The following is a 25,988-nucleotide window of genomic DNA, read 5'->3' as shown; positions in this document are numbered from 1 at the left end:
TTAGGAGGTGTGGTAGGGAATGTCATATGCAGGGCACAAAGTGGGGCTCTGTATCTAAAGTACGTGAAAATGTCAGGTGGAGTGAATTGTGGAAGTGCAGTTATGTGTTCCAATGTGAGAAATCATCCTTCCCCATATAAATCACCCAGCGTGAGGAGGTGCAACTGGGTCATTTGGAAGGATACATTCTCATTGTCTGCCACTGGGAGTTGCAGTTGAACATGCAGCAGAATGTTAGGCAAGTAGGAGATGCTCAAGCTGGCCCTGAGTCGCAGTCTATCCCATGCCCTGACTGTACATGAAACACTGTCTATTTCAGACCTGGGGGGGCGGGCAGGCAAGTATAGTGTGGCGGTCAGCTGGTGAGGGGCTGTGGGGGAAGCCTCAATAACCAGATAAAGTTGGAAGGGGGGTGGATGTATCCAAAAGTGTACAAATTGCCTTTGAGCACAATACTAGTATAGTCCCATGTACGAGGCGCACATTCCACCTTGTTCAAAGTTAGCATTTACCAGGAGAACCTTGGTTGTTTGCCACCCCAAGTGAGGGTCACAAGCTGCATGCAGAATTGTTTAAAGAAGTGGGCAGTGAGTGACGGGGGAATATTGATGAAGAGATAAAGGAATTTAAAAAGTAAGAGCATCTTTGCAATGGTGCTTTTTCCTGCCATAGAGAGGCGCAAGCGGATCCAGGATGACACATTCACCCAAAGCCAAGTCATTGTCATGCCATAATTGTTTTTCTATATGTCGTCAATGTCCCTGCTGATTGATATGCCTAACTAGCAGACTGAACCATTTACCCATTGTATGGGGTATTCAAGAATGAAGCAGTCTGTCATGGATGTGAGAGAGAAAATGAGAGATTTAGACCAATTTATGTGAATGCCAGAAAGGCCACTAAACCAGATGACTTCACAGATCACTGGGGTTATGTTGTCATGTTGTCCCACAAGTACAGTGTGACATTGTCTGCATACATGGAGACTAGGACACTCCTAGTATGGAAGGCAAGCCCCCTGCATGGGTTGTGCTGTCACAGATGGGCTGCCAAGTGATTCATAACAACGGCGAAAATGATAGTTGAGAGGGGGCAACCTTATCTGGTGCCCCTGGCGATAGGAAAGGGGGCCGCGATCTTGCCATCAATACAGAGGATGGTGCACAGTAGTATGTAGAGTAGTTTGATTGAGCCGATGAAACAAGGGCTTAGGCCCAGGTGCCCCAACAACTATAAGAAAAAGGGTCACTCCAAGGAATCAATGTCTTGGTGGTGTCAAGCAAGAGGGCTGCTGGCTTGAGGTGAGGGTTTATGGTGTGCAGGAGTGCAAATAGTGTGTGGAGGTTATGAGATGTGTTTCCCCTAGTCACAAAGTCCAAAGTGGACGATGTCAGGCAGCAGCAGCAAGTAATTTAGTTATTTTTTTTTATCCACATTGATCATTGAGAGAGGGTAATAGGAATGGCACTGGATGGGAACTTTCCTGGGTTTCAGAATAGTGACAATCATTGTCTCACGCAGTGTGGGTGCTCAAATGCACCAGCCTTAGAGCCTCATCATACACTGCCAGGAGGAGAGGGGGAATAACCTGGGCATATTCCTTATAGACAGCAGCAGTCAGGTCATTCAGTCCTAGCGCTTTATCTCCAGGCATGCTCCGAATCACCTGCACTATGTCTTTGGCCGAGAACGGGACACTGAGATATTGCTGATGCATGTGGTCAAGCAAAAGCAGTGTAATAATGTCCAAGGACTCATCCAATTGGGCTGGGTCATGTGCAATCTTGGGAGTGTACAGACTGGTGTGAAAGATCACCATATTGTGCTTAAGAACTCCGGATCTGAGTGGGGAACCTGCTGGTCCTCAAGTAGCTCCTTGATATAATCACCAGCGCCAGTGAAGCCTTTTGGCCAGCATCCACCCACCCTATCCCCTGCCAGCAGCACAGGCTGTAGCCTCTTTGCCAAGATAGTGTGTCTCTTTGCAGGGCCTCCTCCTTACTCTTGACTCTTGCCTCTTGATAGAGGCTAGAATGCTCAGATACCCTGTGAGGAAGAAGGCAAGCTTGAGGGCTCAAATATCAGATGCAAGCTTAGGGAGTTGCATTCAAATTACTGTCAGCACCCTAGCCTCCTTGGCAATGCATACACCCCAAATGTAGGCCTTAAAGGCCTCTCAGAGTGTAGAAGCTGAGGACTCTGATTGTAAACAAAGGGAAAATATTCTACAATACTTGATCTGATCTTGTCTCTGAATGTCAAGTAACTGGGAGCATTGGTGGGGAGTCGCCATGTAAAGGAGCGAGGCCGCATGTCAGGGATTGTGAGTGAAAGGAGGATAGGGCATGAGCCAAGAGTGTCTGCAGGTGATGTTCAATGGATCTCAGGCAGGGAACATTATACGGGGTATCAAGCCAGGAGTCAGTTCTAGACCAGGTGTTATGACTGTGCCCTCTCTATCCATGGGGTGAGTGCGTCACCATATGTCAGTAAGTCCATGGACTACTATTGTAAGACTCACTTGAGTGGCCGCATCCAGGGTGGGGCCATTTTGTGTCGCTGGATCAGTCCAGATGAGGGTCATGTTCTATGTTAAAATCGCCTTTCCACAAGACCATAGCAGGCCATGCATTGGTAGAGTGGTGCCAGGTGTCTGTGAAAAAGGTGGGACTATCAATATTAGGCTCAAAGACAGCGACCAGCGTGAAAGGCCTGCTCATAAGTGTGCCATGTATGATTATGTTTCTACCGTACATGTAACACAAGGACGTATTTGTGTGTCACTGTAGCCCCTTCTGGATAAGAATAGCGACTCCTCGAGCATAGTTAGAATATACAGTGGTGTTAGACTCTTCATCCTTGGTGTGGTCTCCCTTAACTGTTTGCCTCTGTTTCCCAGGCTGTTGATGTGTGCTGGACTCTGTTTTTGCTGTTTTTCCTACACTGTGCACTTTACCACTGCTAACCAGTGCTAAAGTGCAAGTGCTCCTATACAAAATGTGTATGCAATTGGCTTATCCATAATTGGCATATCTGATGTACTAGTAAGTCCCTAGTTCAGTGCACTAGAGGTGCCCAGGGCCTGTAAATCAAATGCTACTAGTGGGCCTGCAGCACTGGTTGTTCCATCCACATTAGTAGCCCTGTAATAATTTCTCAGACCTGCCAGTGCAGTGTCTGTGTGTTCAGTTTTAAACTGTAAATTCGACTTGGCAAGTGTACCCACTTGCCAGGCCTAAACCTTCACCTTTCTTACATGTAAGGCATCCCTACGGTAGGCCCTAGGTAGCCCCAAGGGCAGGGTGCAGTGTATGGTTAAGGTAGGACATATAGTAATGTGTTTTATATGTCCTGACAGTGAAATATTGCTAAATTCATTTTTCACTGTTGCAAGGCCTGACCCTCTCACAGGTTAACATGGGGGCTACCTTTAAATCTGATTAATGTGTAGATTCCCTTTGGGAGCGGATGGACAAGTGGAGTTTGGGGTCTCTGAGCTCACAATTTAGAAATACATCTTTTAGTAAAGTTGATTTGAAGATTGTGTGTTTGAAAATGCCACTTTTAGAAAATTAGCATTTTCATGCTTATACCATTTTTGTGACTCTACCTGTTTGTTGATTCCCTGTCTGGGTCAGTTTGACAGTTGGGCTGGTTGCACCTCTCACTAGACAGTTACACAAAGGGAGCTGGCGTGTAGTCTGCACTTCCTGATGAGCCATCTGTGCTATCAAGGAGGAGAGGAGTGGTCACTCACATCTGAAAGGGCTTTGCCTGCCCTCACACAATGCAGTCTCCAACCCCCCAGTAAGTGTCTGGGGCCTGGCCTGCTTTGAAGTAGGCCTATTTCAAAGAGAAAATGGGTATAAGAAGGGCACCCAATACCACAGACTTTAGAACACTTCTGGAAACCAAGAGGGACCTCTGCCTGGAGAAGAGCTAAAGAGCTGAGGAAGAAGAGCTGCCCTGCCTGTGACTGTGCTTTGTGGAGTTATCCTGCAGTTGCTGCTTCTGTCTGTGCTAGAGGACAAATACTGGACTTTGTGTTGCCTTCCTTCTTGTGAAGAACTCTCCAAGGATTTGAGTTAGAGCTTGCCTGCTGTTGTTTGAAGTCCCAGGGACATCAAAGACTTCTCTCTGCCAACACCTGGAGTCTCTGGAGAGACTCCTACTCTGCCAAGTGATGCCCATCCAGTTCCTGGGACCCTGAAAGGAGAAGCTGGCAGCCCAAGAGTGAGAAATCCATGCACATAACGCCATGCGGGGAAAAGATCGATGCAACTCCGGTCTATGGCTGAAAAATCGACACGCCACCGGCTTCACGGCTAAAAATTGATGCTGAGAGAAGAAACGGCGCACAATGACTCAACTGATGGATAAACAACGTAATGTCTCGCTCGTGAGTGATATCGACGCATCTTAAGCCATTTCTGATGCACACTCACCCGTGCGGGTTATTTTTGACCCACCCAAGGTACATTTTCATGCTAGTAGCGCTAGCGCTGTGATTAAAACTACATGAAGACTCTTTTTGCTTTTTAATTGATAACTTGACTTGTACATTGTGGATTTTTGTCGTTTTGGTCTTGTTTTGTTTAGATAAATATTTTCTATTTTTCTAAACCTGTGTTGTGTCATTTTGTAGTGTTTTTATTAAGTTACTGTGTGTGTTGGTACAAATACTTTACACCTAGCACTCTGAAGTTAAGCCTACTGCTCGTGCCAAGCTACCAAGAGGGTAAGCGGGGGTTAGCTGAGGGTGATTCTCTTTTACCCTGACTAGAGTGAGGGTCCTTGCTTGGACAGGGGGTAACCTGACTGTCAACCAAAACCCCATTTCTAACAAGTGGCATGTGTCTCTGTGAGCCAGTCAGGGTGAGGGCGGGCATGAGAAACACTGGTGAGGAGGAGTTCATGCAAAAAAAAAAATCAATGTGATGTCAACACAAGTAAGCATGCACTAGCTGAGCTTTGTGCTGATCATTCAATCTGCATATTTTCCAGGTCAAACACCTAAGGGTAGTCAGCACAACCTACAGATGGGAGTGCTGGGTACAAAGCAGATGTGAGGGGCGCTAGAAGCTGTGAAGGTCAAGGGCAAATCATGGTATATTGATATGTACGTGCTCTACAACAAGGGAAACAAACAAGAAACACAACAAAAACCCTCTCTCTCACCATTCACTTCAACCATCCAGCTAGTTCAACCATCCTCAGCTTCCACCCTCCATCCCCAATATTAACATGATAAGAAAGAATGTAGGAATACATTCCTGAGGGCAGCAGGAGGCCAAGCAAACAGCCCAGCAAGTCCAAGCTGGTTGTCCGAGACTACAACCAAACATCGAACAGGGGGCTTCATGGCTAATGGTTCAATACCGTGTTTAGGGGCCACTATGCAGCACGCAACCCAAGCAAGTCTGGCCGGGCCCCACAGCAAGCAGATCAAGTCTAGTTCAATCATCATCACTGAGGGCGACATCTCCCATGGCCCAAGAGGTGCAAGCTTGCAGGAGAGTTTCAGAGCTTCCTTATGGTCAGTGAAAAGATGGGTTTTGCCATGGAATGAAACACACAATTTGGCAGGGTAAATCAATGAATATTGTGCCTAAGTCATTTGCAAGAGGTGCTTGGCTGGTAGTAATTCATTGCAGGTCATTTGTACGATAATGTGAAATCGGGGTAGAACAAAAGTTCATTACCTTCGTAATGGATTTTTTCATGTTCCCTGGCCAGGCGCCAGACAGTGACTCTGTCTTTGTAGTTGAGGAGGCCTGACACTATAAGCTGTGCCAGAGGCCTGAGAGGTGGGCAAGGACCCAGCAAGCGGTGGGCACACTCGATTGCGAACATTGGGGACAAGGGATCTCCAAACAGAGGGCTCAGCAATTCCTCAACATAGGCGTCCATTCTGTCTATAGCACTTGATTCTAGGACCCCAAAAATACAGAGGTTATTCCGTCAAAATCTAGCCTCCAACCTAATTTTCTTGGTTTTTATTACCACCAGGGCTTTTTCTATCCTTAAAAGATGCTCATTGGTGGCTGCATGAGCATCCTCCACCTCTGAGACACATGTCTCAACCTGGTCAAGGCGTCTGCTGTGCTTGTCGATTCTCTCATTCATTTGGTCCAGGCGCATGGTTAACATATCGATTTTGGGGTCTATGGTGCTGAGACTATGTTTGAGGTCCATAAACATGCCCTTTATATTCTAGTCAGGAAGGGAGAAGGTCTCTCAGATGGCCTCTTGCGTTAGAGTCTCCAAGAGTGTGTCCACCGCAGTGGCCAACTTTTAGGCCTGCAAGAACATTTTGGACTGCCTACGGTCTTGTTTGCCCATTGCAAAGTGGGAGGGCAAGGGAGCAAGTGAGCACTAATCTAACACATAGGGTCCTGCCACACCCCAGTGCTCAGGGGGCACGAGCAGAACTAGATGTCACCACAGTGCAAGGCAGCATGGGCATCGCTCCAGCTCCCATTGGTTAGTCAGTATCAGGGGCGTCACCCGCCACTCAAACGGTATTTAGTGCACGGGGCACACCCCAGCAAGCACCAAGTAAGACTGCTGCACACCTCTATGGTGCGGTCTTCAGCACAGCCCAAGTGGGGGTGGGCAATAGCATGCCAACTAATCAGAAGGCCCCTGTGCGGCAGGCCTAGCCACCCGCAGCCCCTAATGGGACGTGGCACCCACATGGGCAACTCACAGGCAATGGGCCCATTGCTCACATGTCCCAGGAGAGTGGGTCATGTGGTGGAACCAGCCACAACAGGTGTCCCCCCCAGACGGCAAGGGATTGAGGCCAGGGCCCAGCGTCCGTCCATCACGAGGCTTTTCCACTCCAGGTAGGCCAAGCCATACTGGGGGCCAATGCCCTTATACACCAGCCTGAGACGCGGCCCCAGGAGAGCTCGTCTCATCTCAGCTGGCTAGGGGCACCCCCTATGAGCATAGCCACTGAATATGTGAGGCCTACGAGCCCTCTGAAGGGAAAGTTTTAGCAGATTGTCAATTTGGCCTGCAGAGCCGTGTTATGGTGCAGCCATCTTTCTGCGCTGCCCTCTGGTGTATCCATTTTTTTATTTTGAAGTTTAATACTTTTCAACTGTATACATAACGTGTATATATCAATACATATGTTACTTATATATCATAAACCGGAAATCCCATGTGGCTGAGTGCTAGTTTTTCACACTGTCATTCAAATAGAGATTTGTTGACACTAAAAGTGTGACAGACTTTCTCAATAGAGGGCCTAGGAAACTCAGACCACTCCTGTTACTTTCAAAAGTGTAGGATGTATCAGTGGATAACAATGAACTTTTCAGCCACGGCTATGCTATATTTCATGAAATAAAAGCAGTCATAACTTCAGCACTACAATCTTAGAATTGAATAACACAGTTGCACACTAAATATCAGAGTTCTGACACATACCCTGATCTCAAATCTGTTTTTGGTGAGTTAAAATAGTAAGTTAAGCTCTGTCGCTGGTCTGGTAGCCTATATAATGTGCATATTGTAATGGATGCATGTCGAGGTTTACAGGCACAGATTATGTCCTAGCAGTGACATTTTGCCCTCGGTCAGGCAGCTAGTGAATCAACGCTTCCCTTTCGGCACTTAAAAATTACGTAACAGAATGACAAAGGCCTGCAGTTATGTATGAAATAAAAAACTGAAAACGAAGTAAATAATAATAATAATAAAACCCTGTTTCTTGTACGATATATCTATCAGTGACCGTTCCGTGTTGTTATTTCACGAAATGTCTGTGACCTTCGCTCACCCAGCAGTGGAAGTGAAATGAAACTGCAATATACATAGCGAGTATTAATGCTATTCACAAGCTGCATTCATCGCGACTTTACCTTGTGATAAGAACAGCAGTATCGTGATGAGAAGGGTGTGCATCGTCCGCACTGTTTTGGGTTCGTTGCCATACGCAAAAATTATGTAGCGTTCTAGCAGCGTTGTAGCTGATGGCTGGTCCCTCCTGCATCAACAAATACGAGAAAGATTGCATTGTTTCATTAATCCACACGAGCAAACAGTAGCTTCTTCTATGGTGCAGATGATATCAGATGCATAGAATTAGTTTATTAAACAGTACGTAGGTATTGGTTCGGGAAAAGAAAAGTATCCATGTAAAAAGCCATGGCCACAGGTTAATAATAGGGGAAGAGATCTCAAATTGCACAAGTCAAAGCTGATTAGATTTTACATGGTGGAAGTTCATCAGTGACATTGGGTTACCCTTTCCACAACCGTCCTAAGGAACAAAGCAAGAGCAGAACTAGACCCCAAGTCACAAAGCATAAAAGTTCAGGTGGAGTTCCATGACTGTGGCTGAACGTACTATTACACCTCTCATGTGACTTGCTTAAAGCTGCTCCTTCAATCATGAGCCAAATTGTATGCTATGTGGAGCCGGCAACAAAATGTGGAAACATTTTTTCCTCCAAGGGTGAAAACATCCTTACCATGGAAAAGAGCTTCCTCTGCATCCGCTAGCAGTTGTGGGGGTGATCTGATCCACTTTACATTCTTCAAGAGGAGTAATCTGCACTATGCTCGAGTAACTCTCTGAGCATTCCCCAGGTCGGTAGCGCCAATCTGAGTTTGTGAATATACCTGTTTGTGGGGATTCGCAAATGTACAACGCAGGAACACCACATCTTGTAATGCCTACTTCTCCCAGCTGAGAGGGACAGACTACTGCAGATTTTCCCTCACTCATGGTGAAGTATGCAGTAGTAAATTCATTTACACTCACCAGGCATTCTCTTTTGAACGCATGGAAGATGCAAATGGACATACATGTATTTTATGTCTAAAAAGTACCTTTGTGAACCACACCCACGATTATGTTTACAGTTGCAGCAATACATTCCTAATATTCATTCCCAGTCATACAAAAAAATGCATGTACCTATTAAACCTTCACATAAAATATTAACAATGTATTATGGCCTAAAATTTTAAAGGCAAATAAACTGAGAAGATTAATTCAGACTCCATTGATATTACTGCAGTTAGATTCCTCATGGGCTTCCCTTTTCAAAACAATTGTCGCCCATGACATAATCTTGAGGGAAAGAAGCAACTCTTCTTTGAATGATACCTGAGAAGTAATGAAGTGCAGGATGCGATTCCGCAAATAAGGGTGGTGCCTTCTGAGCATTAGAGCGTTGACCCCGCACCCCTGCCGACAGCTACCAAAGGCATTATCATTAATTTAATAACACCATTGCTTTACCAGTCAACAGGGCAGCATCAAGCGTTGTGTTGCTCCTGCGTCCTGGCAGGGCAGGACCTGGCCAATCCTGTTTACTGGCAGACTGCCAGAATTAAGCAAAGTGCACATATCGGTGTGGACATGTCTCCTACTCTGACCACCCCAACATGCGCACTTTAAGCCTCTTGAACCCACTGTGCTTAGGAGTCAGGGGAAACAATAAAAGCACAGCTCTCCCAGTCTCCTTTGGAGCACTGCATTCACATGCCCCCATCAATCCCTGCATTGCTCTCATGCCGTTTCCCCCTAAAAACAGCATGAGAGCAATGCAGTGGTTGGTTGTGTTTACAGCAGTTCTGATTGGCTCAGAAGGCAGCCCAGGGTGACAGTATTGCAGAACCTGGCCAATCATGTGGGGCTATATTTTTAAGCTGTTAGGTGATAAAGATCAGATTTTACTAACACATTAGTGATATAGAAGTTAGCATATAGCGATTTAGAAATCTTAATTTAAGAGCCTAACAGATAAATTAATATGAAATGTAAAAATGTGCATGTTTGAAATATGACGGACATTGTGCCCTCCATTTGTTTTTCAACACCATGTTTTGCCATGGGAAGGTACTGTGCATCTATATTTAGTGAATGACTGAAATTAATTAATGTTAAAAGTATTATTTTTAGTGATACATTAGAGATGAAAAATATAACATGAGTATTGAATGAACATGAATTAACCATACTTATACTGATGTATATGGATTTTATAAATGTAGAGTTGTGTGCAGAGAAATAAATATACATTTCCATTATTTTAGTGTAATACACTAATGATGTATGCAAATAAAATGAATTCTAGTGTCATATGTTAATCAAATGGTATGCATTAGTAGAAGGGTTTTAGCAAGTAGAACTATGTATTTAGACTTACTTAGCGACACTGGGCCTGAAAATTCATGTTGCTGTAAGAGTGAGAAGTGCTAATTCATTCTGTTTCCTTTGACCTGAATTATTTCCTAGGTTGCTGATGTGTTAGAGAATGGTTTTACTCATAACATATAATAATAGTAATAGTATTCGTTCTAGCTGTCAAACAAGACAGGAAACATTATCAAATTCACATGAGAACTGTTAGAATCACCTTGTAAGTACCTGGGAATGGAACCCAATGTTTCAAAAATTCATGAATTCATTGAGATGACCTTTCACCTTCCCAGAGAAAATAGAGAATAGTTGCAAATCTGACGGGTGTCTATAATTTTCATTGGATATTGATCTATTTGCACAAGATGGGCCCACACTGAGGACCAATCAGAACTCTATGGACATTTCTAGTTAGAGAGAGACTTTTGAAACCATAGGTGTGTTGCTTGAGTGTTCCAACTGTCACCTTCTGTTCCTCCTCAAGTCTTCTATCATTTAAAGTCTTTCAGGTTATGAGTTTCTCTTTAGTCTTTTAGGCCCATTTACATGTGCTGTTCAGTACTAAAAAGCCCAGCAAATTCTGAACTGCTGTCCTGTCCCATGTGCAGGATGTTCTGCACTGTCCTTGATGCTGTCTACTGATGCTGAGAAGCTGTGACTGCTCTGGACCGACAAATCTTTCTTGTCTGCTGTACCATGAAGAGAGGTATATAATCTGCAATGTGGTTCTTCTTTTTCAGCTTAGATAATTTGCCCCCATTTATTTTATAGTGAGTTAACCTAGTTAGATGATTTTCCAAATTATTTTTGTCCCTTCTTTTGTTTTTGTCCGCATGTGTTTGCCAGTCCTTACACATACAAGTCCAAATTCGTAATAGTGATAAACATATCGAATGCAACATTTCTCTCATCCCAAACTTTTTTATGCCCCACCACTTTGAAATGTTACCACCCCTGGCACTGACCACACAATGCTCGATGCTCAGTTTCATGACAATAAGCTAGTGGAGTCAAAATAGTAGTCCTTGTATCACTTCAAGCCCTCATCAGGCCTGGACCTAGATATGCTTAGTATGCAACATGGAAAAAACGAATATTTAAGGGAAAAATGGGGTGTCCAGCCGGAGTACCGGTCCTATAGGGATCCCAGCTGACAGATGCTGCCCTAATTGAAACACCTGGGGTTTGTCTTCATGCCTGAAATAGACATTAACTGCAGCTGTAACAAGGCTGAAAAAATTATTCTCTGGGGAGGACATAATGAACAGATTAGATGGTGTATATGTAGAGGCTCAAGCTCAATGCAATTAAAGAGCTTCAAACCTGATCTATATGGCTTGTTTTCCAGAATGCATTGATGTTTAGGGATTATATTGAGGTATGACTTCCCATTCAACCACAACGAAACATCAAAATAAAATAAATAAAAGGGAAGTCCAGAGTAAAAGCAGCTGACTTGCAAGCAGCTGGTAATATAGTGTTTCAAGTGGTAAACTGTTCTACTAAGGCAAGCATCCCAGACGGAATAAAGCATACTAAAGGAAAAGCTATAGGTACTCACTATAAGAAAGAAAAATGTAGAGGTGGTGACTACTAAGTAATGCAAGTAGGTCCTGTAGCTAAAACATTAGTGGTTGACAGTAGTATGGCATCTACTTATTACCAGGTAGTTAATATCGGGATTATGCAAATTAAGTCTACAGCATACCAACGCTGCTTGGAGAGAAGCATCTAAAATGGAGAGCATGAAAAATTAAGGTACATTGTAGGTGTTCTGGAGCTCCTTGTAGTAACTGTAGGATGTATTCAGTGAGTTTATAAAAGACCTCTATACAACAAGTACCGACAAGGCCATTAGGCCGGAGTTTGACTGTGTGCATGCAGATACAGTGTTAGCACATTAATGCCAGACAAATGTAAGAAAGGAAAGTTGTTTGTATTGAAAGCTCCCTCATAAAATAGGCCTCCTTGTTTTGTAATTCAAGCAGGAAGGTGGTGCAAGGATATGCCAAATGGCCAATAGCATGAGGTGATAGACAGTAACACTGGCTTTGGACCTCTATGGCAGGTCACCCCCAAACCTTTTTCCTTCACCCCTATATTTGCTGAATTTGTTTCTGTTGGCCTTAAGGCTCCGTGCACTGATAACCAGTGCTAAATTGCCTGTTTTCACTCTCTTAAAAATGGTAAAAATGGTTTACACCTGATTGACATGTTGAACTTACTTGTAAGTCTCTAGTAAAGTGATATAAGATATACCCACGGCTGGTCATTTAAATGTTACTAGTGGGCCTGCAGACCTTAGTGTGCCACCTACTTTAGTGAACCCGTAAACCATTTCTCAGGTCTGCTATTGCAGCCTATATGCAGTTTTAAATTACAAATTATACTTTTCAAAATAAACCTTTTGCCAAGGCAAAAACTCTGTTTTAATACATATATGTCAGCCCTAGGGTAGGCCCTAAACAGCCCACCGGCCAGGGTACATTATATGTAAGAAGTTGGACATGTACTTTTAAGTTTTACATGTCCTGGTAGGGAAAAACTCACAAATTCGGTTTTCACTACTGTGAAGCCTCCATCTCCCATAGGAAACCATAGGGCTACCTTGTTACTTTGAGAGCAGTTAGAAATGCCATGTTTGGGGTCTGAGGAATTGTAATTTAAAATTCTCTTTAATGATCAAAAAATTGATTTTAAGTCACAATTCTGAACATGCTACTTTTAGAAAGCTGGCATTTTCTTGTGGTGACAATTTGATTTATGCAGCTTGTTTTCTGGGTCACATGACCAAGTGTAGTTGGCCTATGTGTATTCCTCCCAGACAGCCACCCAATACAGAGATTAGGTGCTGGCACAGTCCTACTTGCAATTCAAAACCACTGTGTTAGACCTAGCATCCTTCAAGTGGTTTCCCCCTAAATTTTTGCATCCAACCCTCCTGTTTGCTGACTTTGTTTTTAATGGCCTTAGGGCTCTGAACACTTTAGCACTGCTAATCAGTGCTAAAGTGCTTGTGCTCTCTCTCCTTAAACATGGTAGAATTGTCTAACACACAATTTGCATATTTAATTTACTCAGAGGTCCCTTGCACAGTGGTACTATCTGTGCTTAGGGCCTGTAAATTAAATGCTACTAGTGGGCATGCAGCACTGATTGTGCCGCCCACTTCAGTAGCACCTTAAACATGACTCAGGCCTGTGGTATTGCAGCCTCTGTGTGCAGATTATAAAGTGTCATGTCAACATGGCAAAATAAACCATTTGCCACGTCCAAACATTCATTTTTAATACATATGTAGCCCCTAGTGTTGGGTCCAGACAACCAGAGGGCAAGTAGGGCATGTACTTTTAAGTTTTACATGTTCTGACAGTGAAAAACTCTTGAATTATGTTTTCACTAGTGTAATGCTTACCTCGCTGATAGGATAACATTGGAGTTACTTTGTTACATGTTATAAATGCATTTTCCAAATGGGAACAGGTGACCAGTTCATGTTTAGTGTCTCTGGAGTTGTAATGAAAAATCCTGACTGATGGTGAAGTCAGAATATATATATTATAATTTTGAAAATGCTGCTTTTAGAAGATGGCATTTTCTTGCCTAGCCATTTGGCGCCTGCAGCCTGTCTCTGGGTAACATGACTAAGTATATTTAATATTTGGGTTGTAGTGTGGTCAGTTTTACGTATATTTTGCGCATTAGCTTCAGGCCTTAGGCCTCTGTGCACTTTGCCCTAAATATATTTTATTCATTTGCTAACAGCTTAGAGCCTCTGTGCACTTTGCTCTAAATGCTTTCTATTAGGCTTCGTACTGTTATTTTACAGAATAGCCAGTTCTACTGTGTTCTTTTTTATTCATATCACACTGTTTTGCCTACTTCAGCACTGGAGTTCTTCATAACATATTCACTCTGTGCTTTAGTCAAGGATACAGTCTGGTACATTGCCGATAGACGTGGTAGGAGTCTAGACTTGCCATTCCTGCGTAGGAACATTTTGTGATCACGATGACATGTTAGTTATAAAATCACTTCCTTGTCCCAATACATGAAAGAGGGAGATTCCGACCAGGGAACCACAACTAGACGCTGACTGCCTCGTTGCAGATGCTGAACCAGATCACAGGCCTTTGCTCAGGTATGAGTGTGTCCGTCTCCCTAGTGATACAGAAAGGCAAGCTGAAAGCTTAACATGCTGTGCTCTAAATAGAACAAGCAGAGGGAGAGTAGAAACGGTTAGGAATTATGATAGCTTTATTTCTATGTTTTACTCTCCTGGTTACTATATCAATCCTACTATGTTGTATTGTTCTGGTTATTGCGGCTCACGCCTTAATATCTAAAATACAGTCGTTTTATTAAAACATTATATAAAACTTATACTGTCTTTGTCATTTGTATATGAGACCATATTGTGAATGAGAGAGTTGGTTTGGATCTGAGTGACCACGACTTCCCTGAGAAGTTCCAAAGATGTCATGCGCTCGGCTGCCCAATCATTTCTTCCCCGTGGGAGAAATGAGGCACTGCTAGTTAGCCGGAGCAACAACCGGATTTAGGGTGACAGAGTTCCTTACACGTGGGTCAGACTCAGTCCCCCACACCGTTATCGATCCTGCTGCCTAGAAATCCAGTAGTCTCATTTAGGATAATGAGAGCCCACGCGACATGGCGCCGCCAACGTTTGGTCTGGCTCTAATGTTTGGGTCCGACTGACTCTCTCAGGCTCGTATATATTTTGACTCCTCGGTTCCGTATGCAGAGACGTCCGTGGGGCTGAGGGTTTCCGCCACCACAGGTTGGGTACATCCTATTACTGAGTGGTTGGTTGTTCAAGCTTGAACTTTGAAAGGAAATACCCCGATATTGGTGTGCCTTCTCTGTCCTAGAGCCATTATTGTTATACTAATGGCGAATCCAGTTGTAATAAATATACCGCTTAATATGCGATTGCCGCTCACGGGTCATCTGATAGCACATGGACTGACGGTCCAGGGGGGTCCGGTCACTTTTGTGGTGGACGCCCATGCAGCCTATAGAACAGAACTTTTTTATTCTTGGGTCATATTTCCAGCAGCTGATGGGGGTACAAATACTTTTCACGAATATACTGTTGCGAATGTCCCTGGACAATACAGGGCTTATGCATACTTGGAAATACCTTTATCTTATCAAGAACACCATAATTGGCTTGATGGCGCCCTCCCACATTCAGTAACACCAGTAAGGTTAGGTCCGTTGAGTAATGATGGTCCGACCTGGCCTTTATTGGCTACATATACACCATATCCTGGAGTGGCAAATGTGGCAGTGGCTGAAGTGCGTCGTTTATATGTGGAATTAACTGCAACGTACAGACGATTAGTTCAGTTTGTGATGCAGACATTAAATACTAATGCAGCGCGTGCTGCTCCAGCTCACCCACATGCGGTGGTGCCGGGAATAAATCCGGCCACTGTACACTCTGTAATGGGCAAAGTACCGGCTAAACGTGAGGAGACTCCATTTTGGCTGGCGCAAAAAATTAATATGCTGGAAGCAGTATTTCCCCATACGGGACCTCAGGATAAGCATAGAATTTTGACGATGTGTTTGCCGTATGGGATGGTTCCTACGGTGGATCTTTGTAATACTTGGGGCACGGTGTTTGCCGCTCTCTATACTACAGCACACGGTACACCGACTTTGGCTAATTTGCCGGAGGTGCTTAAACAAATTCAGGATGAATATGGGGCTGCCCCTGCCTTAGATTTAGGCATGCAATTGATGGGTAATTTTGATGCGGTTTCTTCTATTATTTTGAGTAATCTCAAGGGGGAGGCTGTAGCACTAGCAGTGCGAATGCGTCTTCGGGACGTTCCGCAGATTAATCAGGAGCGGGAACTTCCGAGAATAATAGCTGAAACATATTCTAGTATTGGTCGTGATAGCCTAGGGGCTCGACCGCAGAAGCCACAATTGCAGGGTAAAAATAATAAGGATAATTCTAAGCAACAGCAACCTGAGGGTGCGAAAAAGCGCTGGGATAAGAAGCAGCAAACACCTAAGAAAGATGGTGGGCAGTCTCCGCAACCGGAGATCCCACAAAATAAGTATAATCTCAGGAATAGGGATACTTTGAAGACGCCTGATAGATATCAATATACTGATACGCGCCAATCTCGTTCCTTTCAGGACTCCTCGGAGAAAAGAAGTGAGAGAGGTGGGCGGTCAGAGCGGAGGACGGAGTACGTGAAACCGAGACAGGATTCACAACGCTCAGCAGAGGTTTCTATTAAACAAGAAGAGAAACCGCTGCAACAAAAACAGCAGTTTAAAAAGAAGAAAGTGGCAGCAGTCTCAGTTAGACATGCCGCTCAAGATGAGAGTTCTCTTGACGAACAAGACATGGGCGTTAGCGCTGTTAGACAGCGCGGCAGAGGTCACAATAGTTCGCCGGAGTCTTCTAGAGCATCTGGAGGCGAAAGCAACTGATGACTTCATACAAGTCGAGACGGCGGATATGCGAGTCTCTGATCCTGATCAAGTATATCTTGTGACTCTACGATTAGAAGGGGACATTGACCGCGTTGTACACGCCATCTTTTGGGACCGTATGGTGAAATCATATGATGTCCTGTTGGCCGAACAAGATTGGCCACCTGACTTTGTTCGCGACTGTCCAGTTGGGGAGGAGGTTATTGCGCCTTCCTTTTCACCACTTGTTCCGAGAGAACTAGCGGAGTCATATGGTAAATCATGGGCTCTAGCACAAGCCCCCGCCCTATATAGAAATAATGTGGGGTGGGATAAACAATCACCTTATCATGTCATTCCCATTAAAGGAGAACCTCAGCCACAGCCGCAATATCCTATTAAATTTGAAGCAAGGGCATCGGTTCGGAAAATTCTTACACAATTGGAGTACCAAGGTGTGATTGAGCCTTGTGTCTCGCCGATGAATAATCTCTTATTTCCGGTTGCTAAACCGGACCATTCCTATAGGATAGTGGTGGATTACAGACATTTGAATAGTCATACACGCACATATGCAATACAGAATTCACATAGCGCTGCGCTTATGAATAATATAGTGCGTAAAAAATACAAAACAACCTTGGATATCTCGAATGGATTTTTCTGCCAGAATATAGCACCCGAAAGTCGGGACTATACCAGTTTCAGTGCGTTTGGCTCTCAGAAAAAGTTTTGTCGTTTACCTCAGGGGTATAAGAATAGCCCAGGACTGTTTTCGGCTCGTGTGACTGAACTTCTGCACGAGTTGGACCCTGAGGCGTTATCATATGTTGATGACATTTATTTGACGGACGATGAGATTCTACAACATCTCAGTCGCGTATCGCGCATTGTTGTGGGTTTTGCTGATATTGGTTATAAGTTTAATTTTAAGAAATCGAAGATTGCCTTCCTCAGTGTTATTTTCCTGGGATATGAGTTATCGAGTGAGGGCAAGAGCCTGGCGCCACATTTTTTGGAGAAATGTGCTTTACTGCAGCCTCCTAATACGGTTCGGAAGCTCCAGTCTTTGTTGGGGTTTCTGAATTTTGGCAGAACTTACATTCCTGATTATGCTACACGTATAAAACCCTTATATGAACTGATTCGCCCGAATTTTTCAAGTAGATTTTGGACGATTGAGCATACACACATACTGCGAGAGCTGCAGAATGATCTCTTAGCGGTTAAACATTTACACACACGGGACAATAAAACTCATTTGGTCATCAGGGTGATTCCTGGGGCTGTTGGATTTACGTATGTCACCTTTAATGAAGGGGAGACAGTCGCGATAGCATACAAGTCCCACTTGTATTCTGCTGCAGAACAACGTTTTGCACAGACTGAGAAAATTCTCACTGCAGTACAGATGGCTGTGATCAAAGAAAGACCGCTAGCCCAGGGCCAACGCATTATTGTCGTTTCCCCATTTCCGGCCTTGGAGGCTGTTACAAAAGCGAGTGTTCCTAATTCGAAAGCTTTACACCCGCGGTGGATACAATGGGCTACGTCTGTGGCGGCCACTGATGTGGATTACATATTTGACCCTAAGCTGCAGACACAAGAATTTCTTCAATATGAAATAGAGTACCCGGTTCCTGCTGGTACATTGCCTATTGACCAATATGAAGTGGTCATGTATACTGATGGCTCTGCGCAACCGGCGGTTGGGACTAAACAACAGTATTCTGCTGCATGTGCGGTGGTGAGCGGGACTATGGAGGGGGGAGTCTTCTGCCCCCGACATACTTATACTAAAACCTTGGGAGATTGCACGGCGCAGCTGGCTGAGCTCAAAGCTCTTTTGTCAGCGTTGGAGCATGCAGAGCCGGCGATATTGACCTTGCTAGTCTGTGACTCCTACTACTGTGTGCAATCCTTCAATGAATATCTGCATTATTGGAAAATGAATGGGTTCAGAGATTCTAAAGGCAACACCATTAAACATAAATTGTTGTGGGGTAAGGTTGCGGGTCTGAAAGAGACGCTTCCTAAAGTCCATGTTGTACATACACTTGGACACCAGCGCGTTGGAATACACGTTGCTGGGAATACTTTGGCTGATGAGGCTGCAAAGTCGGCAGTGGCTATCGCCACTGTAGCCGCGGTAACTCGTTCGAGTTCAAAACCAGACATAGAGATTTCGGCTGCCATAAAAGCTACGGCTGATGGCACGCCATTTCCTAAAGGATTCCCTTCTAAATATAGTTACTGCTTGAGTGGTGCACTAACTGCTGTTGTTAATATTCCAGGCGTTGGTGTACGTGAGTTACCGAATAAGATTGAGAGACCTCGATTAATTTCTGCAGCGCATGTAGGGGTGGCATCTGCGCATGCTGGTGTGGCTGCCACAATTTCGCTTTTACAGGCCCGTTATTGGTGGCCTGGTCTCTATAAGGAGACAAAGCAGTATGTCCTTTGTTGTGACGTCTGTCAACAAATTAAAGCATCGTCGGCTAGACGCCCGCAGCAGACTCCTCTTCTGATATCAAATAGACCATTACAGTGTGTGTACTTGGACCATTGTGGTCCACTGACACCAGATAGTGCGTACAAATACATATTGGTTGCTGTAGATTCGTGCTCCAGATTTGTGTGGGTCTGGCCACAGCGCTCGGCTGACGCTCGGACTGTTATTAAGGATTTGCGTATCTTTGTCGATACATTTGCAGTTGCGGCTTTTCATTCGGACCAGGGCCCTGCTTTTGCCTCTAAGGCATTCAGGGACACCATGGCTTCGTTGGGGGTCCAACTCCAATTCTCGTCTCCATTTCATCCCGAGGGAAATTCTGTCGTGGAGCGTTTAAATCGTGATTTAAAGCAATCCTTAACAGCCAGGGTTATAGGTACGGGTCGTAGTTGGCTAGCCCACCTGTATGGAGTACAGAGAGCACTTAATAACTTGCCTAGAAGGTCACTGGGGGGTCGTACTTCATATGAGTGCCTGTTCGGAACACAAATGTATGTTCCTGATCTAGATGGTCCTGGTGTGGAGGCGGCAGAAACGCCCTTTGACATAAATGATCGTGTCACTGTTTTGCAGGATTTACAACAATTCCGTGAAGATAACTCTTCTGCAAGTGCTGCCTCCTCTGGAATTAAGGATGAGCCAGTAACACCTACTGGTTGGATACCCAGGATTGGGGATCTAGTGCGTGAAAAGGTCGCAGTAAAGAAAGAATTTGGTCCTTCTTATCGAGCACCTGTCCCGGGGTTGGGGGTGAGCGGCACGAGAACTGTGATTTTGCCGCCGCTGCGAGGGGCCAAAGGAAATCGTTTTGTTTCCATTGATAATGTCAAGTTACAACATGTGGCCGATTCTGCACAGCAGACCAAGAGGGACACCCAGTAGTTCCGGCATCCCTCTCACTACTGGGGAAGAAGTCCCGCTGCAGGTGATTAGCACCGACCATGTTTCCTCTCCGAGCTTGGGGAGGGTGGAAGATGATCTTGCGATTGTTCCACAGTCGACGATTGATATCGATTCTTTTTCTCAAGTTGCTGTACGTTCTACTGATGTTTCTGAACATGTGATTTACAGCGTACCTAGGAGAGAACCTCCATCAGCTTCCTTGTTCACTGTTGCACCTTTTGCGAGAACTGCCTCTGGCTGCTTCAACGACGCGGATGCGGCTGTATCCAGCTCTTCGTCTTCGCTGTCTTCAATCCGAGGTCCACGTAAGCTACTAAGTTGGCTTAAACGTACATATTTTGTTGTTCCTTGGAACTATTTGTGGCTTTTTATGGCTGTACTGACTATTTTTTTATGGTTGGGATTTGTGGTTACCTTTTTTCTGGTAATACATGGTCATTTTCTTCCTGATCGATCAGACATTGAGCACTTGGAGACTGTGTTGAGACCACATTTTTCGTCTCATATGGTTCGAAGAGACTTATCCAATGTGAACATTTCTGCAATACCAATTCCGGATGGAATTGTGTGGGATAAAGTAATGTTTGATATATATGGTCCCACTGAATTGATTCAAATACCGTATGTTCTTAAGTTATCAATGAATGATATTGTTATTCCAGGCATTGTTTCTGATGATTGGGATGTGAAGACAGTAGATGCTATGCTAAAAGATTTGCAATATTATACTGTCTATGACGATGAAGATGCTTACCAATTTAAAGATAATCATGGTGATATGTTTTGCTACACCTATTATGGACACCACTTTATTCACAAAGCGAGTAGCCCTAAGTCCATCTTTAATTATGTACAATGGGAACATTGCTCAACTCCTCCACAAGAGAGTTCGAAAACGTATAATGATAAATTTGCATATTTTTCTGGGCATGATCAGCGAAACGCTAAGTCTTACTATTTTGAAGTGACACTGTATTCTAACAAGCAAATTTTGTTGACCGATACTAAATTACTGTATTCTAATTCGTTTGTATCTAAACTTTCGGTCGAAGGATATGAATACTGGTTGAAGACTGTTGACTTGAAAAGTGTTTGGGGTACGAAAAATTGGCAGATGCAAGGCAGAGATACATTATTTCGAGCATGCATTATCCCTGTGCAAATGATTTTCCTCAATGACACAGTACAACAGACTAGTTGTTTGGGCTTGGCGTCGATTAGAGACAGATTGATCAAGAAAATCTGCTGCAGACTTTGTCTGTTGTTGATAATGGCATGCATACCCTTTCTGACCGTGTTTACACGATTGACAGCATTGTCTCTTCTGCTATTGACATTATAAAATCAGACATGTCTTCTTTATATCATGGGCAGAGTCAGACACGATCTATCATGCAGCTGGGTTGGACTCTTCAGACCTTGAAGGCAGGTCGCGTTCCATGGCAGCACATTCGTGCCAGAGAGATCTTTATCTCCTTTAATTTAACTCGTCAACAATTGATGGCTAAGAAGGAAGCGACGTATGTTATGTTAAATATTGAAAAGTTGGAGAAACTGCCTTTTACGGTGGCTGAGATTCCGTCAGCTGAGTGGTTGATTCATGGGGTTATTAATTTGCCTATCTCCACTCTGCAATTTACTTCTTGTTTGAAGCACATTCCGGTGGGTAGATATGAACTATTGGGTGACAGTTACATACACGAGGTGTGGGAGCTTCCTTTTCAGTACAGATGTGTTAATGGTTTGCGGGAAGTTTTTCTTAGCGGTAGCGAATGCGAAGCTTCTGTTAGCCATTCCATGGTTTGTAAACAGCTGTCCTTGCACGGAGCGTGTAATGCTTCGATTGCTAACTTAGCTTGTTATCTGAAGGGAGTTCCAGTCCCGGTAATTAAAAACACTTTCCAGGTGCTTTCTAACGGCAGTTACATTGTTCTTAACAGCGAACGCTGCTGTGGCATGCGTGCCGGAATAGTTTACGTCGTTGTCGTCAACAAGGCAGTTACGTGCTGCGGGAATGTGTTGTTTCCCCCTACTGAATTTAGGGAGGTAGCGGACATCTGGCCTCATATTGCTACTTCCAAGGTTGATTTTGACAAGTTGAGTCGGATGAAAGCTTTATTGTTTGAAAAGCATGTGGCCCTTACATCTGCTAGCGAGACCTACGCACTTCAAGTGGCAAGGTCATCGGCGGAGATACAGTCCCTTTTGAATACTAACTTTCCGAGTCACTTCGGTGAACTTGTGGGACGTATATTTAATGCATCTAGCACTGCTGGTATTGCTCATTTTTTCAAAGCTGTTGGTGTTGGTTTCGTTCACACCTTCTCTTCCATATTCGGTTTGATACCTTCGGCTATACACTCTATTTTCGGAAGCATTTTTGGGGGTTTCCCAATTACTTTGGCTTTATTGGCTGGAGTTTTGCTATTGTTGCTATTTTTTCGCAATGGCTGTCCCGCCGCAACGAGATCCTGTATTGCTGCTCCCGTCAGCGCAGCTGTGTCGTGAACGCATGATGCAGCGTTTTGGAGCAACACTCCTGGCTCATTTTGAGTGTGACTGGTCTTTGTCGTTCCGACCGGTTTTGGATTCTGTGCAACCCGTGTTTCGATGCCTTTGGTGCTCGTTTGAACATGCACTGGCTTTCTGTCTCTCACTGCAGCGCTCTCCAGTGGTTGATCTTGATCTGTTGATGTTCCCGATTAGGGCTCATTCCCAGACTTGTGCACTGCGGTTGCGTTTGCTTCGTGAAGCGGATTATGAGATTCCCTTCCTGGAGGAAGATGGTTTTGTCTCTTTCCGTGGCACTACACGGGGTGCCGCCCTGAATGGTTTTGGGGCTTTGGAACACACCTGCTCCATGGTACTTTGTGGCGTGGATCTTCCGATATTGACATATCTCGAAGTGGAGGAGCTTCTACGTTCTATTGCTTCTGTTTGACAATTGGATTTTTTTTTTTTTTCTCTCTCTCCCGACTAAATTGACACTATATTGCGATTCGCTCTATCGTCACATGTTTCCTAAATTGATGACTTTGTTGTCTTCTCATCTTGTCGAAATGTTGGGTTTAAATTTAGGTCATGTTTTTTTTTTAATGTTGTTGGAACCACTTGCTACCGACAAGGGGAGGGTGTAGTGTGGTCAGTTTTACGTATATTTTGCGCATTAGCTTCAGGCCTTAGGCCTCTGTGCACTTTGCCCTAAATATATTTTATTCATTTGCTAACAGCTTAGAGCCTCTGTGCACTTTGCTCTAAATGCTTTCTATTAGGCTTCGTACTGTTATTTTACAGAATAGCCAGTTCTACGGTGTTGTTTTTTATTCATATCACACTGTTTTGCCTACTTCAGCACTGGAGTTCTTCATAACATATTCACTCTGTGCTTTAGTCAAGGATACAGTCTGGTACATTGCCGATAGACGTGGTAGGAGTCTAGACTTGCCATTCCTGCGTAGGAACATTTTGTGATCACGATGACACGTTAGTTATAAAATCACTTCCTTGTCCCAATACATGAAAGAGGGAGATTCCGACCAGGGAACCACAACTAGACGCTGACTGCCTCGTTGCAGATGCTGAACCAGATCACAGGCCTTTGCTCAGGTATGAGTGTGTCCGTCTCCCTAGTGATACAGAAAGGCAAGCTGAAAGCTTAACATGCTGTGCTCTAAATAGAACAAGCAGAGGGAGAGTAGAAACGGTTAGGAATTATGATAGCTTTATTTCTATGTTTTACTCTCCTGGTTACTATATCAATCCTACTATGTTGTATTGATCTGGTTATTGCGGCTCACGCCTTAATATCTAAAATACAGTTGTTTTATTAAAACATTATATAAAACTTATACTGTCTTTGTCATTTGTATATGAGACCATATTGTGAATGAGAGAGTTGGTTTGGATCTGAGTGACCACGACTTTCCTGAGAAGTTCCAAAGATGTCATGCGCTCGGCTGCCCAATCATTTCTTCCCCGTGGGAGAAATGAGGCACTGCTAGTTAGCCGGAGCAACAACCGGATTTAGGGTGACAGAGTTCCTTACACGTGGGTCAGACTCAGTCCCCCACACCGTTATCGATCCTGCTGCCTAGAAATCCAGTAGTCTCATTTAGGATAATGAGAGCCCACGCGACAGGGTTTTATGTATTCCTCCTAGACAGCCCCACACAATAGAGAGCTTAGGTGTGACTGGATGGGCCATTACTGGCAGGATGGGAGGGAGGAGCTGGGCACAGCCCCACTTACATTTGAACAGGCTGTGTCCTGCCTCCACACAAAGGACTGCACACACCCTGTAGTTAGTCTAGAATACGAGCCAGGAAGGCAGGGCACATTTGCACTTCAAAGGCATGCCTCTTGAAGCTTCTCCCCCACTTCAAAAGCATAACTGGGCATAAACATTGGACCTCCGACATCAACTATTCAGGACAATGCTGGACCTGTGGATACTCTGCCAGTAAGGACTGATGTGCTGCTACAAGGACTGCAACTCTGCTGGACTGCTACTCTGAAGGAATGCTGCCTTGCTGTGTTGGCCTGCTGCCCTCTTGCTTGGGTGAGAATGACAGGACCTGCATCTTTTGAACCCAGAACCCAGAACGACTCCAAGGGCTAGTTGGCTGGCCTCTTGATCTGAAATCTCAGGGATACATAGGCTGCAAGCAACCTTGCACCTGCACCTGTACTCTGTCATCTGTGAGTCTACCCTGCCAAGTGGTGCCACCCCAGTCCTGGACCCTTGAAAGTGGGCTTAAAGTGCTCTGGCAGTCTTTGGATCCAGCGAAACTGATGCATCTTCTCTGCTGTGCAGCTCAGACAAAGCAGAACCGATGCATTGCGGCTAGTCGAAACCTAGACCTAAAAAATCACATTTCCTACAAATAGAAAATGGCAAATTCTGCCTGGCATAGGAGATCATCATAAAGGCCCCTAAATGAGGCTAAGAAAAAGAAGGATGTTGAGATTGTGGTTGTAACTGGTAAGAATCAAACCTCAAAGAAGGAATGCTGAGAACAGAAACTTTAGGAAAAAAAAGAGTAAAAAGAGGGAAATACTTCTTTTGTTGTACCCATGCCCTTTGGAAGCTAACTTTTCTCAGTGTTGCTGTCAGTCTTGATCCAGCTTGCACAGAGTACAACAATTACCATAGCAGCAGGCAAACTATTAAGAGGCCTCTTGCAATATACCAGTACAATCATGTTAGAATTGCACCCTTTTGCAGGGTCACCACAGATTTGTGCTTTCTGTTGCTGAACCGGTTTTCGTTGGCCAGAGAACTCTGTGCACTTTACCCCTGCTAACCAGTGGTAAACTGCTTGCTCTCCACTCTAAATCTGTTAAATGTCTAAACACCCGATTGGCATATTTAATTTACTTCTAAGCCCCTAGCATAGGGTACTGTAAATTAAATGTTGCAAGTATACTCCACCACTCATTGTACCTCCTACTAAATTAGCACTGTAAAGCATGACTCCAGTCCTGCCCTTGCAGCATGTGTGTGCAGTTTAAACTGTCATTTAACCTGGCAAAATAAATATTTTGCCAGGCCTAAACTTTCCTTTGTAATACTTACAAATCACCCATGATGTAGTAAGTGCCCTTAGACAGTGTGCATTGTATTTTAAAAGTAGGTCATGTACAATTAAACATTCACATGTCCTGGCAGTGATAAACTTCCAAAGTCATTTTTCACAGTAGCAAGGCTACTTCTCCCAAAAGGAAACAGCAAGTTGTCATTTTCCTGCCTGTGCCAAATGTGCTTTTCTGCCAGTGTCATCTGACTAGTGAATGGGTCCCCTGTGGTGTGGATTGTTCTCAGATAATGGCCTAAATGCTTTGGAGGGTAGATGGTGTGAAAGGGTGTGGCTTGCCCTTCCTGAGCTTCAAAGAGTGCCTGACCTGTCACTGGCAGATGTAGTTTCTGCCTGCCTCCTTTTGTCTTCCTAG

At 44.3% G+C, this 25,988-nt stretch overlaps 1 protein-coding gene across 1 annotated transcript in view; it reads right to left on the bottom strand.

Moving 5' to 3' along the window:
• ADAMTS20 (ADAM metallopeptidase with thrombospondin type 1 motif 20) overlaps positions 1-25,988 on the bottom strand; it is a 1,292,194-nt gene that overhangs the window by 858,544 nt on the left and 407,662 nt on the right. The window contains exon 8 of the mRNA XM_069228834.1: positions 7,875-7,999. Coding sequence (XP_069084935.1) covers positions 7,875-7,999 — 125 coding nt within the window. The remainder of the gene's footprint in view (positions 1-7,874; positions 8,000-25,988) is intronic.

The sequence above is a fragment of the Pleurodeles waltl genome, chromosome 4_1 (genome assembly GCF_031143425.1).
Source record: "Pleurodeles waltl isolate 20211129_DDA chromosome 4_1, aPleWal1.hap1.20221129, whole genome shotgun sequence".
Lineage (NCBI taxonomy): Eukaryota > Metazoa > Chordata > Amphibia > Caudata > Salamandridae > Pleurodeles > Pleurodeles waltl.
The sequence above is the reverse complement of the archived record's forward strand: the minus strand, read 5'-3'. Positions and strand labels throughout refer to the sequence as shown.